General features: G+C 37.1%; 1 protein-coding gene across 1 annotated transcript in view; it reads left to right on the top strand.

Annotated features, from left to right (window-relative positions):
• The first annotated feature begins 1,182 nt into the window (after positions 1-1,182).
• LOC145987035 (uncharacterized) overlaps positions 1,183-17,175 on the top strand; it is a 33,801-nt gene continuing 17,808 nt past the window's right edge. Inside the window, exons 1-5 of the mRNA XM_083121495.1 lie at positions 1,183-1,237; positions 2,093-2,166; positions 3,589-3,775; positions 12,316-12,462; positions 15,473-15,547. Coding sequence (XP_082977621.1) covers positions 1,232-1,237; positions 2,093-2,166; positions 3,589-3,775; positions 12,316-12,462; positions 15,473-15,547 — 489 coding nt within the window. The 5' untranslated portion in view covers positions 1,183-1,231. The remainder of the gene's footprint in view (positions 1,238-2,092; positions 2,167-3,588; positions 3,776-12,315; positions 12,463-15,472; positions 15,548-17,175) is intronic.

Raw genomic sequence — 17,175 nt, 5'->3', positions numbered from 1 at the left:
GCTATCAACGTGCAACAGTATGTTAAATTTATTCTATCTTTCTTCACAGAACGAAGCAACGTCACGCCCACAAGATAAGTTAGAGCAAAGCAACTTCTTAGGAAAAGCATCTTAGAAACTACTATTAGATATGGTAAGTTTGTGTTTAGTCTTTTGGAATATGACATTCTGCAAGGAATGTGTAGAGGTAGTTATGAGGTGATAATATTTAGACTTAATTCAAGATATGCCACCTTTCAATTATAAACTTCTTGATTTCTGTAATTCCAGTTGACAGACAGGTTGTCAACTTTCAGGATTACATGGAAGTCGCCTGGAATTACAGGTTACCTAAAAACCTGGTCCGGAAGTCGAAATTGTTTCGGAATTCCATAATACAAATAGCTGTCTAATTTTAAAATATATGAAAAGTTGTCTTCTAAACCCAAAATCTTAATCTCTATCAGTTTTGGAACCTTAGATTTGTTGTATAAGGTGTCTGACAATAAATAGCAATAGATGTATTTGTAGGAATGATTGTCCAGGGTGTCCACAGGGAGGGTTGGGCGGGGTGGGGTAGCTAATCCCTGAAACAAGAAAAGAATACTTAGTTTTCCCTTCTTCATTGTATCTCCTTTCCACCCTTTGTTTACCTTGTATCTTCTTGTTAGATTCGGCTTCGTTTTTCGCTGTTAATTATTCTTACCTCCTCTAGTGCCCATCATTTGTTTCCTTATTTACATATTTTATCCTGTTGTCTGTCTTGTTTTGTATTTTACTCTTTTTCTTTCCCTCCATGTCACTTTCGTTTCTTAATTTCTCGCTTCGTTATTTCCTCTCTTTCTCTCTCTTATTTATTTGTTTTCGTCACGATTAAGCCAAGAAGCAGAAAAGCTACGTAAACCAATCACAACAGGAATGGAAAATACTTTGCATACTACCGCACCCCCTCCCTTTAAAGGCAAAACCCACCTTAGCAACCCCAACCCTAAATTCCCTCGCTCCCCCTTACCTTACATGACAACCGCAGCTAGAGCTTTGAACTTGTATTGTTGGTTCGATGAAACTGCTTCGCGTGCATGCAGACGCTCGTGCCACCTGTCGCAACCCGCACGAATCACTCGGCGCTAATCCATTCTACCATGCGGGCAAGATCGACTTTTGAAGTTTCTCGTTGTGTGTGGCTTTCTTGTCTACTTTTGTGCACAAATTAAGAAAGAGCGAACCCAGGTGTATTGTGGGACAAGGTTGAATGGCGGTAAGTAAATGCGAAACTTGTGGGCATGAATACCCGCAGGGTGAAGGGAGAATCATTTTACTCCTGAAAAAGGTAAAAATTATCCATTTATTCCTCTCCCTTCTCCCGATTTTTATATTTTGCTTTTCTTATATCTCCATTCTGTTTTTTTGATATTTTCTTCTCTGGTTTTAATATCTCTTTGTTCGTGTTTACTTCCTCTCTACTTAATAATTTTCCCTCCAGGTTTCTGTCGTGTGTTCTTTTTTATAACTCTCTGTCTGTCTGTCTCGCTTCACTATTCCTCTTCCATTCTTTCATTCCCTCTTTCCCTCGCTTCCCTCTCCTCTCCTCCCCTCCCCCTCTCTCTTCCTTGCTTCTGTGTTTGACGGCTCCTTTCTTCCCCTTTCTGTCGCTGGTAGAAAGTGAACGTCAGGTTCCAGAAAGTTAACAAAAATACCCATAACTCGTAATGTTTAATAAACCTGAAAATTTGAGGGAGCCCCACCTCCCTTAAGTTAAGCTTATGGTTGGGACCTTAAAAATGCAGACGCAGTGTACAATCATTGACAATAAAAATGTGGGACATGTGGATCCTAAAACTCTGTAATGCGTAATGTGTGCACACACATGCTTTTTCCCTTTGTTTCTCCCTCTCCCTTTCTCTAATGTTGCGAAAGTGCTAATTGTACACAATGATCAGCTACTGACTGACAGCAAATTGTAAATGTACTGAATTTGTAAGTTCCCCAATTGTTCAATTTGTTTATAATCTAGAGATGAGTGAAATTGTCGTTGTACTTTCCCATGTTCAGTGAAGCAGTATCCTACTTGCACTGTGAAAGCAGGGAATAATAATAATATTCTCTTTTTCAGGGACCGAAAAAGAAGAAAGAGAAGAAAAAGAAAGTAGAATCCGCTATTCTTCGAAAGCAAGAAGAGGAAGAGAGGTAAGGAACTCAGAATTACCTATGGTAACGGGTGGATTAAGGGGAGATAAAGTTAGGTGTTCCCCCTTCGAGATATCTAAACCAATAAAAACAAAGCCAGTTTATAAGAGAGTAAATTACGATCAGCTCTTCGCTTCTAAAATTAGCTAATGCGATCACCCCCTGCAGAGGACATCAAAAACTGCAGTCAACGAACCTAACGGCAAACAGCTAAAGAAAAGATGAAAAGGAAAAATGTCGTTCATAGTTAGGACGTTACCTTTTTGTGTTCATGTATTTGGTTACCATGTTTTGCCCTGGCCTCTATCTCCTAGGTCCTCCTTCGTGTCTAAGGCACCTTGCTTTGGACGGCGACTGCGGGACGGCATGGGTTCGATCCCGGGTTTAGTCTCCGGAAATTTCGACCTGTGTATAGGGCCGGTGGAAACCCACCATCGTGAGGAGATTGGGGAGCTTCGAATGAGTAAGCGTAATCCGGTCGCGTAGATCTACTGCAACGGCTGGGGATACGTCGGGCTGATCCCCCGACTATTCCAATCCTGGTTGAAGATCTCCACGCTTAGAGGTGACGAAGGAAAGCGTGGGAGGGAAACTGGCAGTCGGTAGGTAAGCCAAACTCCTTCATGGGCTGTAGCGCAAATGATGATGATGATGATTATTATTATTATTATTATTATTATTATTATTATCTATCTCCTAGAGTAACATTTAAAAATAGCTGGCTGAAACTGAGGTACCTTTTATGCAAAGTACAATCAATTCTGGATGTAGTGAACATGGTAATAGTGAACATTTGGCTACACTGAACCTAAATCGCTGGTCTCGACCCAAACTCATTATAAATGTCGTTGATAGTGAACCCTCAACTTAGGTTTTAGTGAACTTAAATGAAATGGCCATGAAAAATTATCATTGTTCGCATGATAAGCACAGCACAGTACTTCAAAACAAACCTTATTATGAAGACTTGAAGAACCTGGTTTCATGCCTATTGTGGCACTCAGAGCGACTGAAATGAAATGGAACGTTATGCACAGATAGGCTAATCGGGACTGGGCCTACAGTTCAAAGTGCCTTCTCTGGGTATCGAACCCGGGATCCCTTGATTCGAAGGCGGCGACGTTACCATTACGCCATCGGAGAGGCCCCGATTGAAATGGGGGTGTCCTATAGCGTGGGGTTGCTGATGAAAACTGATGATTAAGCAAGTGTTCGAGGCGAGGGACAGCCTGTGGCTGTCACTACTAACCTAAAGTCAGGTTAAGGGAAGGCATTTCGGTTATAGTAAACTTCGGATATAGTGAACCAATTGACTGAAACCATACGGATTCATTATAAGCGGAGTTGACTGTAATCGAAACTAAGTTATTTTTTAGAATAACTTTCCAGATACTGGAAAGACACCTATGAATTCTCTTGTAGGTTGAGATTAGAAAGAGAAGAGCTAGAACGACAAAAGAGGGAGGAAGCCGAGGCCATAGAACGATTCAAAAGAGAATTTGTAGAACATGACTTGAGGGTTGTCGAGTTGCCACAGATCATCGAGATCTTCAGGAAGCAAAAGGAGAAGCTGCTGATCGAGAGGAGAGAGAGGCGAGAGAAGGAAGAGGTAGGATCATAAACGATTGCAATTTTTGTTCTTATAACCTAACTTCAGTTTGACTATTGACATGACTCCAGGTTCATGTACAAATAAGCAGGCGCGGCGCCTGATAATGTTCGCATGAGCACGTGAACACTCATGCATATGTTTTAAATTACGTATATCTTAATTGCACACACACACGTATATTTATTCCAAAAAATACTTTGATGTTCGAGTATATACACACAATTTATTTTGACACGACTTCTTTCACGTCTGATAACTTTTCTAGATAGTGGGTAACACTGACTCCCACGATGTTCAACGGAGGGCTTTGAACACAATTGCTGTGCGTGTTGCATAAAACTGACAGCTAAGGGGCTGTTGGACACTATACCCCGAAGATGTTCACTTCGCTGTGCGAACACTGATGCAAGCAGCAATACTTCTTACATTCGGCACCAGAGTGCAGCATATACAAGGCATGTCAAGGGGGACTCGAAAAGGTCTTTCAATGTTGAATGAATGTCGTTGGTTAACATATGGTCCGTGTAATAAAAAGTAGATTGCGAAGTATGGTAGTCTTGCATTGTACATACCTGAGATTGCATGTTATACAAATTAGTTTCAACTAGCCATTACTAATTATAAGTAACGTAATTAAAAGGGTGTTAGTTGTATTGCTTCAAATATAGCATGATTTTGGGGTGAAATTGTTGAAAATAAGATGAACTGTTATCCTCACTTTATCAATTGAAGATGAAGTTACAAGGGAAAGGAATAAATCTGCATTCAGTATAAAGATTATATTGTGAACACCCGTATGTAACCGCACGAGACGCCACTGCAAATAAGATTACTAAACTCCGTGCTCAACAGCTCTTTGAGAGCCAAGGCGTGCCAAGCTGTTTTTCATTGAGAGATTAGTCAGCGTATCGCTTTCTTCTGTTGCTTCCAAAAAGTTCCTCGATTGTCAAGACGATGCTTGACATCTCTAACTATGCGGAAACTATTTGTATGTCAATAGTGAACGACAGACGGAATTACTCAGTTCTCAATATCAGCAGAAAAGAAACGCTTCTCGCAATAAGTCACTAGTGGATTGAAACAGTAGTCAGAAACTTGAAAATGAAAAAGAATGTAGTTTGAAAATATTCAAAATTTTAAACACATAAAGAATTTCATTGTCATCGATCTTATTCTTTTTATGTATGTTTCGTAACTATAGACGAGAATATAGCAATACATTCGCAATTTGGTGCACGTGATTTTTCTTTTGACGGGGAATTTAAATCTAGAAAAGTCAATTTCACAAAGAGTAATAATACCGCTGTGAGTTAGGGCGGGCCGAATTTTAAGCAAAATTAACGAGGAAATTTTTAACTCAATTTTGAAAGAAAAATGCTCAAAAGTTTGAATAATGTCTGCTGTCTGGTCTGGTTCTCATTCAGGGGTGGATTGAAGTGTTTAAACATCTATCTGCCTAATGTGATTGAAAAACTTTATTAATATATATTAACTTTTTAAAAGAGATGTGAAGCAATAGAAAGATATGGTAACACACTATTTTATTGGCCACGTCAGAATAGAAGCTATCGTTAGGTCCGAAAATCTATTATTTTTGCTCTAATTAATATTTTCAAAAAGTGATGTGAATATGTTTATGAATCAATTGAATGACAATGTTAAAAAAAGTCATATGATAATATCCTTTACGGGGATCAAAAATGTGCGTTAGGTATCACCGCTTCGAGAATGTGTAACAGAAAAATATATGACGAGATGATCATGTAGTTTTCTTTAGAGTCACGTTGTCTGTGTTCATTTATATTTTTGTATAGTGAAATAATACAGATAGTATATTGAAAGTTAGAATGAGTGTCAGTTGTGCTATCAAGCGCTGATAAGATTGTATTGTCATGCAAAGTAAATGTATATAATTTTTAATTCGCTTTTTGGTTATTTGAATAGGATATCATGTCTACTTTTATGTGTCTATGATAGATAACTTCTATATCATGTTGATTTCATTCTGGATAAAACTATAGATTTCGCACACCACTGGATGATGATCTTGGAATATCGATATATCGGACTGGTATAGGTGTTCAGATACCATGAAACGGTTTTATCTTGTTACTTTGATATTTTAGTAACAATAGTTTCACTATTTGGTTCTTGTAGTATTTTGTAATTTGGATATTGGGAAAGAAAATACTTCACTTTCATTACACTATTTGTATATTTCTTTGTGTGGTATTTTTCTTTTTTTGTTTCCCTATGTATGTTGATAACTGATATTACGGTATTTTTCATATTACGATAAATTTATATTTTAGCATTAAGAGCAAATGTATTCAAATATTTTGATATTTTAACAGGATGCTATATTTTGATATTATATGTTATTTTGACATTTCGTTAATTCCGCATTTGTTAATTTGATATTTCGGTAGGGGAGAGCGGGGTCAATTGTAACAATTTTGACAAATGATGCATTTTCTATGAAACTATTTATCTTTGCAGCGTGAAAATCGGCATGGAAACACTACAATATGTTGTTATTGATATTATGCAATCACGATCCCCCATATATAATATGATAATCATAATTAATGTTTTAAAAATGTGTGGCAAATGTTACACTTGACCCTTGCTCGGGGGCAAATGTAACACACTACAGGGGCAAATGTAACATACTAACATTTACCAGAAATACAATTCATTTTTTTTGCTGGAAATAACATGTAGCCTTACAAAATGATTAAGAATTAGCTAACTGTGTTTTCGTTAATAAGTAGGCTAATCGAACCATACCAGGTCCCAAACACTGTTTCTAACAAAGATATATCTGATCATTCTGACTGACAGTTATGACAAATGTAAAAGCTGTCTCCTTTGGTGCATTTCTCATGTGACCAGTTGTCACAAGTTAAGCACTGCACCCATTGCTCACCAGATGCACTATTGGACCACTTCTCAAGGCAAACTAAACAAAAACATTCGTCGCCTTCAGAGCTGCTTTCCTGACACCTTCTTGCGCTTCTGCTTGCAGTTCTCTTCTTTTTTGATTGACGACTATCACTTCTGTCGAACAGCCTCTTTTTCCCTTTGCTATTTTCTTGTCCCGATCATTGCTGTGCCAGAAGTAGTTCTTTTTCAGGTGTCTCTGTCCATATTGCACTTTTCCTTCTTCTCCTTCGAGGTGCTGATTCTTTAGGTTCTGCATGAGGCAGAGGTCGAATGTCAGCCGGAGAAACAGCTGTTGAGGTGGACGGAAGAAGTTCATTGCAAGGGTTGCATTGCTCTTTGTTCTGGGTACAACTAGTTTCTTCCAAGTTACTTGATTGTTCTGTTTCATTAACTTCATTCTCATCATTAGTAGGTGTGGTTTATAACCCATTACAGGATTCCCTTCTTCTTGTCTCATCTTAACAAAACGGGTTAATGTCACATGACAAATATTGTGCGCTTTTGCTGCGTGTCGGATTGAAACATTGCTTTCCAAAATTAACTTTGCAGCTTCTTCCATCTTATCTTGTGAAGGGCTTCGTTCGGTAGTTATTTTTCTGTCTCTCACCATTCTGAAACATACAGAATGTAATAATTCAGGATGGTTGAACAATGTTTTTTTATTACAATGCAAGTGGATATTTTTCATAAGGAACGCATAAGGGGCAATTGTAACAGTGTTACAACTGCCCCGGTTACATTTGCCCCATCCTGACGCCATATTGTTTGCTGGCTTGCAGCTACTAACCCCGACACCAGAAATTGATCACAACTATCTTAACAAATGCATGAAATATTGTGTATTGCGATGATATATACAAACCTTGATCAGACGACATCGCGAAATCACTATTAAACAATAAAAAGGAACCTTATGTTTTTACTTACGTGTTGAAAATTTGAAAAACTCCCAATATTAGCCGGAACAATCGCTACGTAAGCACCACCGCCACATGAGTCACTCCCAACTGACGTCTCCTTTCTACAGGTTTGAATAGTTTTAAAAAATACCTCACGAGAGCAGCACAGTAGCGATTGTTACATTTGCTCCGTGTTAAAATTGACCCCGCTCTCCCCAACTTTGTGCTATAATTTTTCGATATTTTCGTATTTTTTATTTCTCACACAAACAATACTTTGTCATTAAATTCATATTTTCACACATCGATATGTGTTCCCTTTATTTTTACTTCATTTATACTATTCAGTATGTAAAACTACTGTATGTATCGAATTAATATCGATCAATTCCATCAAGACCTCACTAGTGGTAATGTTGTCGTCTTGTAATCAAGGGGTCCCGAGTTCGATACACTGTGGAGGCACATTGCACAGTGGTTCGGATTCCTCTTTAAACTGTAGGTCCAGTCCCAATTAGCCTATACAGGGTGTTTCCGGGCTGATGATACAAACTTTCAGGGATGATGGAGAAGGGCACATGCAACATGTATCAATTTGAGATAAGGAACCCTGATCCGGAAACGACTTAGTCGAAAGTTATAAGCGAAAATTGGTGTATGAAGATGTAATACTTTTATTACCTGCACAAGTTTCACAGCTGCTACATTCACAATAGTTGTTCAAAGTGGCGTCCCCCAGTTTCGCTGCAGGCATGACATCGTCGCACAAAGTTCTGGCGTACCCGTTGGAACAACACCGAGAATTCTTACCAGTAGATCCTCTTCAGTCTCGACAGGTGTCTCGTACACAAGACTTTTCACATGACCCCACAAGAAGAAATCAAGTGGGGTCAGATCAGGTGACCAAGCTGGCCACGGAACAGCTTGTGAAACGTGTGCAGGTAATAAAAGTATTACATCTTCATACACCGATTTTCGCCTATAACTTTCGACTAAGTCGTTTCCGGACCAGGGTTCCATATCTCAAATTGATACATGTGCCCTTCTCCACCATCCCTGAAAGTTTGTATGATCAGCCCGGAAACACCCTGTATGTGCATAAAGTGGCCATACAACTCATCTTCATGGACCAAGCAGACAGTAGCATAGAATACGGAACATGCAGCAATACCGATAAAAAATAGCAATTGGTGATTACACCATGTTACGTAGCTGGCATCGACACGTGACCAAATGATTACGTGACTGCTTTACGGGGCAAGAAAACATTTGATGTTCAAACTTTTGCTACAAGTAGGTCAAAATATGAACTGCGGTTATTAATCTAATCGTAAAACAGTATAATAAAGAATTGGCAATCAAAAGAGACTGTACGTATAGATCCAGTCTTTCGATAGGGTAGTTATCATATTATAGAGATATTCATCTAATTTGAGCTAACTTCTGATTAGAATGAAGTGTCGGCTCTTTTTAAGTGTTTCCACCACACTTATTCTGATGAAACTCGACAATTATTGTGTGGTCAGGAGCAGATAAAAATATATTACATATCTAGTGATACTGAAGTTAAGTTCGCCTAGTACCGGCTTTATTTTTGTAACTACCTATGCGTAGTTCCTGAAATAAACTTGAAGGTTTCATGTTACAGGTACCGACTTCTGCAGCTGAGTGTTTAGCACAGCACTGTACGACTACGACGAGAGGGGTCCCAGGGTTCTGATTTGATTCGATTTTTGTTATCTAGCGACACTTTTCTCTTTATTTTTGCTAATAGCGACGGTGATGAAGCAATGGTGCACGCCCATACCGGAATCGAACCCAGGACCTCTGGCGTTGTAGCGCGCTGTGCTAACCACTCCGCAACAGAGGTCGGCTGGATCGCGGGTTCATCGTATCATCATTCATCGTCGCGATTAACCAAAAGTGGTAGAAAAGCGGCGTAAAATAACCTATTTCAATCGCCTTGTCTGGCTAATCACGACGACGAGGATAAGTGATTGGATGAAGAAATTAATGAAGGGAGACTCACGAGGAACATCCATACCTAGGCCGGGATTCGAACCCGGCAGGCACAAGCTAGGCGAATCCCGAGCAATTTCCTGTAGGTTGTAATTCGCTGAGGCGCTTGTAAGGTCACATGGCTGGACTGGAAAAATGACAAAATTCATGATAGTGTCCGGGCTGGCAGCTGTGAAGGAGGCTATATCCGCTACACCTTAATTCTTTATCCATTTCACATCCTTGTCCATGTTAACGTACAGGCATAAATCGTCGCTTATTTTGACGACTTCCGTGGCGGAGTGGTTATGACGGCGCACTACGACGCCAGGGATTGCTGGTTCGAATCCCGACCTGGGCATTGCTGTTCTTCATGGGTGTCCCTTCATCATATCATCACTCGTCCTCATCTTCGCGAATAGCCAAAAGTGGCAGAACAAAGAAGAAAAATAATAAATTAATCAAAATCGTAGCTCATTTCACGCACAGGCGTAAAAGCGAATTCCAAATCGTTTCGCATTTCTTTATACCAGCCGCCACAATTGAGTCCCTCGGTTTCATTCTCGGAGAGTGCATGATCTTGTGAATTTCTTGGCCATCTCGTGCATAAGCAGCTCTGGGTTGTAGGTTTTAGGTTTTTAACCTATTTTTACCTTTGCAGGTAAATAAGAAATAACAAGTTACGTCAGTGTTTCATTAAAAAACGAAACAACTGATGAAGTTTTATAGGGCCTAAAATAACCTATTTTGCTTGTTAGAACCTAGTTTAGGTTTATGCGCCTAAATCAAACCTTTTTTTAAGGTTTTTAAATATATTCTAAGGATTTTTCAAGATTTTTATGTCATAGAGGTATTTGCTCGGTTTGATACAAAGAAATCAATGACTAACGTGTTTGAAACACATTTTCTGTCGATTCCCTTCCTTTATTTTCCACCCAGCTTTCTTTTCCTTTCCTTCTTCGATAAAAATATAAGCTACACTGTGAAAAGCGTCAGGACATTTCTAAATATGTACACATTCAAAGAGATTTGGATTAATAAAAGTTTCAATTTTTCACGTTTATGAAGAAAAATACATGCAGAATTCCAGGAGCCAACGGACAATTTCCGGAATTCAAGGAATTCCCATTGACTAGCCACCTTGGTATTGTGCAGCAAGTCATGGATACTTAATTCATTCTTCAGATCAACAAGTAACTTTTGCTAACACAAATATAGGATTACAATAATTTGTGGATAATTTTGAAAATGATGTATGCAAATGAAAATTTGGTTAGAAAATTAATATTTGGTTGTTACGTATAGCTGTTAAAATTTCTTACGGTTCTTTTGAAATTTTGTTTTTGAAGATTTACCAAATCAGTATTTTTTCAGGAATTTTGAAGCATTTAAAGTTTCTTTTCGAACCTACTTCAGGATTTTGAGCGCCTAATTTAAGATTTTTAGAACCTATTTTAGGATTTTTAGGACCTATTTTGGGATTTTTAGAGCCTATTTTACGAACCTAAAAGCACACTTTTTAGAACCTAAAAATCCGAGGTCTAGTGATCACCCAGCCTCTCTTGTATTTTTTCATACCTTTCTTTTGCATGAATTTGCTGCCACCTTTGACTTATCGCGGCGGTGAGTATGGATACTGATTAGATGACATTGATGAATGACCACACACAAAGGATCCGAAGAGAGGACTGTCTACTGGTACCTGGAAAGGGTAAAGGCGGTTCGGTACATGATGCTGATCACACCACCACTAAACCTGATATCGAGAATATGTAAAACTCTTCCACCACGTACCATGCATGTCTTCACATTGCCTTTTTTCACTTTGGAATTTATACAAGTAAGCTATTAGTGTCTCCTCGTTACTAATCCGACAACAGATACAGTTTTTCACTTTTAGAGGAATTTCACAAAATAAGTAACAAGTGAATCAATCTGGAAATTATTATTGTTTTTCAATCCATTGAGGGGTTCCCGGGATACCCGGTGGAAGCACATAGTGGTTCGGATCCCACTTTAAACTGTAGGTCCAGTCCCGATTAGCCTTTCTGTGCATAAAGTGGACTTAAAACAACAAATCAATGAATCAATGCATTGAGGCTTAAATGTTTGTGAATGCATATAATTTGCATACTTGGCCAGGAAAAAACTATTAGCGTTTGCAGGTGATTCGCTTCATACACAAATGAAGTTCAACTTTGCTTTGATACATGTTTGAAATGTGTCACACACGTAAGACATTTTCATTTAAGCTTTTCATGAGCTCAGGCTGTCATCATATTCAATTTTTTTTACACTTGTTAGCAGATAGCAATAAGTAGTTCATAATTGTATGAAATCAGTAAATTATGAATATATTAATCTGAATGCATGACTAGAACCTTACATTTTATTTGTGAATGTCACTGGAATGCCTCTACAGCTTAAAATTTACAAAATTTACTACTTGAAAGCTATAAAATACAAATATTCAAATTTATAATTGTCAAGCAGTAAATTTTATCATATAATTCAAAAATCATCTTCAATGGTCACAAGAGAACAATCACTGGACACGTGACTATAGTAAATGGACAGGATTTCAGCAACAGATGAAACGGGTATTTAGAATTGTACCCCTTAGCTCAGGTAAATGCTAATGGCTCATGACTGTTTTTAACGTGTAACAAGTATTTTCGTCTTCCTTCCTTCCAGTGGGATCGGTTAGTTCAGTGCGAAGGAGCACCGTTGCTTCCTCTCCCTACCTCGACCAAAGAAATGTACGATTACATATTTGAATGGGGATTGGACAAGTCCACCGAACTTCAACCAATCGTCAAGAAGATAGGGGAGATACTGACGGTAATTGAAAATAAACATTTCAAATTTGTTTTCTCCAAGCAGGTATTTTAAAATTCTTTGTATACATAGATACTGTACGCTGTTACATAAAATACAGTAATGCTGCAAATTAGAACGTAAGAACCACAAAAATACATGAACAATTTACGTATAATATACTTAAGTTTTTAAACAAGTACATAAATGTTCATCTCTTTTTGAAAGAATATGACTTTATATGGAAATCACAGTTTGAGAAATGAACGCTATACACTGTAAAATGTTGATGAAGCTGATGGTCTAAGACCGTCCATTTTCACTGCCATCCAACTATCGTAAAACATAACAATGACCGATTTTATAATGTTAACGATCATTTCATAGTTAATCTGATGAATGTAAGTTTAATTATTCAGTTTTTAATATATATATATATATATATATATATATATATATATATGCTGAACACAACTGTAATTAAAAATCATTATTTATCATAAAATATCCAAATTTAAATAAAAAAATAAGTTGTTACATTCTGTTTTTGTAAATTAACATCCAGTCTGTTTAATATTAACGGTAGTTGCCACGTCCTCTCACGTGAGCATCTGCCAGCTTAGCACAGGGTAGAAACAATGAGATACCTCTGGGCACAGATCAGGGTGACTAACATTAAGAATATATGGAAAGAAACAATACATTTAACCCACTACGGAGGGTACAATTCGTAATATGTTCTTGAATAATCATGTACAAATATTAGATAACTTTGGAAATCTTTTCATACAATATTTTTCTCTATTTTTATTTCTTATTAATTGTAGCCAATCTTCTTCTTTGGGCTTCTTCTTCTTGTAATTACTAAGGCTTCTTCTTCTTGTAATAACTAAGGCATCTTCTTCTTGTAATTACTAAGGCTTCTTCTTCATGTAATAATTAAGGCATCTTCTTCTTGTAATTACTAAGGCATCTTCTTCTTGTAATTACTAAGGCTTCTTCTTCATGTAATAATTAAGGCATCTTCTTCTTATAATTACTAAGGCATTTTCTTCTTGTAATTACTAAGGCTTCTTCTTCATGTAATAATTAAGGCATCTTCTTCTTATAATTACTAAGATCTCTTCTTCTTGTAATTACTGCATATTGTGTATTTTTCCTTGTCGATCCAAATTGACGGAAATATTAAGAAGATCGATCTCCCAGACAAACAAAGAGAAAGAGGTTAGTTAAAGATCGCCGCCTAGCCGGCGCTAACCTTAACTTGGAGCTGCAATAGATGCGCCTACCAGTGGCGCTACACCTGGGAAAACAACCCAAAAGCCGCAGGAAACTCTCAGTTCGTGGAAACCGTAATAGACACAGAGTCGTAATTCCAATTCGACTTCTTTACTTTTATATAATGATCACATATGCTATTACTGAATATTAATTACCCTTTCCACCTTATTTATATCCTGTTATTGTACTAAGTTCATTTATTTCTTTCATTATAATTAGTATTAATATCTACAATCATTATTTCACCACATCAGCGCTTTCCTCCTTCTCTATTTACAATAATATACGTTTTCTTGAGTGCTGCCATCTCTGGCCCACTTTCTAAACTGCTTGATGCATCATCAAATATATGCGTCGTTCTTTTTGCATGCTGCCGTCTATGATCCTCTACGTCAAACAACAACAATGCAGTTTGTGTACGTGACATAGTATGTTGTAAAATTTATAGTAAGTTCAAATAGTGTGGTAACACATACAATTGCAAAGAATCTTACACTTGCGTGAAATATCTTTGTGGAATTTAATATTAAATATTACAGAATATGTTAGGAAAAGGGAGAAATGTATGGAATAAAGCATTAACGACAAATAAAGATTTTCGGCGATAATATTATCATGTTGATAAGTGTTCGTTAGAGTTTAGATTATAAAGGTCAAATTATATAGAGCACTCACGTGCACTATATACATGCATACATACATACCTATTTACATACAGTTACTCACAATGTTGTTTGTACAATTCAAACGTATCGACAGAGTCGGATTTGCTAAAGAGCATTTACATAAGGATCAGGAGTTTTGGGACAACGTGATCTTGTCCGATTAAATCAAAATAAACCTTCACTGATCAGATGATGTGATCAGTGTGTGGAGGAAGGCAAATACACAGGAGAATGTTGCCAATACAACGCCTACGGTAAGACATGATGGAGGATCCATTATGATCTGGGCCTGTATGTCGACTAGAGGAGTTTGGAAATTGCAAGTCATTGGTGGCATCATGGACAAACATGTCTGGAATAATATCCTGAAGAATAACGTGAAAAAAAGTGCCCAGCAAATAGGGTTGCCATGCCATGTATGTTCACATTCCAGCAGGATAACGAGAGCAAACGTACGTAACGTACTGCTCAACTCAACAGGGACTGGTTGATTTTGAATGTACCAAAGCAGTTGAAAACACTAGTTCAAAGTTCAGATCTGAATCCGATTGAGCATTTATGGACATTGTTCAAGAAACTTGTCCATAAACTTGAGTGCAAGTCAAAAGAAGATCTGAAGAGGGCCGTCGCTTTAGGGTGGGAGGGAATGAGCTCAGACATCTACAAGACTTTGTTCGCTTCTATGCACAGGAGGTGCCAAATAGTTATTAAGGCCAAGTGATATGATTCTGGCTATTAAATTGTCTCATTTTGTAACATTTTTATGTTTGTTTTCTGTTTTCATTGCAACTGTACGAACAGAAATATGACATGAAAATAGCATGTTTGTGCTAAAATGTAATGTTCTTTCGTTATTAATAACGTTTGTGGGGGAACAAACTGTTGTAAGTAAATCACCATACGCGTTATAATTACATGTAGGGAGAATGCCTATAGTACTAAGGCTTATTGTAATTTTTGCATTCGTTTACTTCTCACATTTCATCTGTACGAACAATATTGTGAGTAACTGTACATACATACATAATACACACATATATATTTGTATGATTTTTAATTACTAAATGTTTATGTTTATTGACTTACAGTTAATAAGGGGAATAGATGAAGCCGTTGACTATCCAGAAGAAGCATCACCACAACGTATAGAAGACTGGAAAGAAGTACGTATTTGCTTTTTTGTCACTTAGAAACGTTGGATATGCATTGTGGTTGTAATTATTATTGCAAACTGATCATCAGTTTGACTTCCTTTTAGCAAATTTACATAATCACAAGTAGATAAACTAGTAACTACATAGAAGAGCATGAAGAAATAGGAAGAATGTTATACTTCACATCAACAGGTGTTATCCCATACCTTTGAAAAAAATCATATGTTCACAAGTCTACCATAAATTAGGATATAGCTAGTATTTTGCTTATTTTATACGAATTTTATACTTCTTCAAGTTCAATCGCGACGACGTGGATGAATGATTATTAGTTTAAATAGACGAAGGGACAAAGGTAAGTAAATGCCCATGCACGGGCTAGCATGGCCGTAGGCAGGAAATTTTTTCGGGGGGTTCATTCAGAATTGTTCCCATGGGCGTCGCGAGAAATTTGAATAAGAGTAATAATAACAATAATTATACAATAATATTCTAATTAAAATTTCGTAATAATAAAACAATTTTATACTATAATAATAATAATCATTATTATTATTATTATTATTGTTATATCCTTGACGGGGCTTACTCAATCCAACAGATGAGTGAACATTTTAAATTTTAGATACCTTCAAGAAAAAGCTTTAAAAGATAGATATAAATTTTAGTCACAACGTTTTTGTTGTTTGACCTTAAAAATTAATTTTTGGAATTTTGAAAAGTGTGGAACCGGTTATTCTTTTTAAAAACTTAGCCTGGTGCATGGATTGTCTCAATCGTGAACGTAATGCTCTACGAAATTGGAGATCCTAGGTTTGAACTCCTATCAAGGGGATTTTCAACTTTATCGACAAGGAAATTTCAAAGTTGGAAAGGGAGTTTTGGGACAATCATAAGTGAATTTTCAGTTTATATTCCTTGTGACGCAGGAACAACACTGGAGAGAAGACAGCAGAAGTGAAAATGGAGGGATCGCGGACGGGTTGCAATTCCGGGAATAAATCCTGTTTCACTCAAGTGTCAGAATTCCAAATGTATGAAAATTCTAGCTTGGTCGTTTCAACATTGTCTCCTTGTATTTTGTGATGCTTCGAAAAAAAAAATTGAAAATGAGTTACAGATTTTGGTTTCTGAACTTCCATTAATCCAACATGTCAGAAGTTTCGGGTGGGGGAGGTGGACCCTAGAAACCCCCTCCCCTCTAAATACGGCCATGCAGGGTAGGACAGGTGAGATTGTGGACAGAGCCGGAGAGCGCATATACAGGACAAATATCGTTATATCAACTCGCACACCTTTATTTCTTATCTATTCACACCCTTGATCTGGCTAAAAACTTATATCGACCTGACATGACCGTATGTAAGGGAAGGGGTTAGGGTCCAAATCACTCTCACTGGTTTAGTAAACATTTTCGGATAATTACATAATCAAATCAAAAATTAATCATTCCATTATATTACTTGGCAGATTTTTTTAAAATATATATTAATTCTTTATTTATAATGGACGATATTCTTCGATTTCAATAACCTTATTTTCTTCATAATTTATTATCGAAAAAATATACTGTAATTGGCAATAATTAATTGCCAAAAAGTGAAAATTCACAGATATTTTGATAGATTTTGTTCAAA

Source organism: Lepisma saccharinum, chromosome 4, assembly GCF_977018435.1.
Source record: "Lepisma saccharinum chromosome 4, izLepSacc3.1, whole genome shotgun sequence".
Taxonomy (NCBI): domain Eukaryota; kingdom Metazoa; phylum Arthropoda; class Insecta; order Zygentoma; family Lepismatidae; genus Lepisma; species Lepisma saccharinum.
The sequence above is the reverse complement of the archived record's forward strand: the minus strand, read 5'-3'. Positions and strand labels throughout refer to the sequence as shown.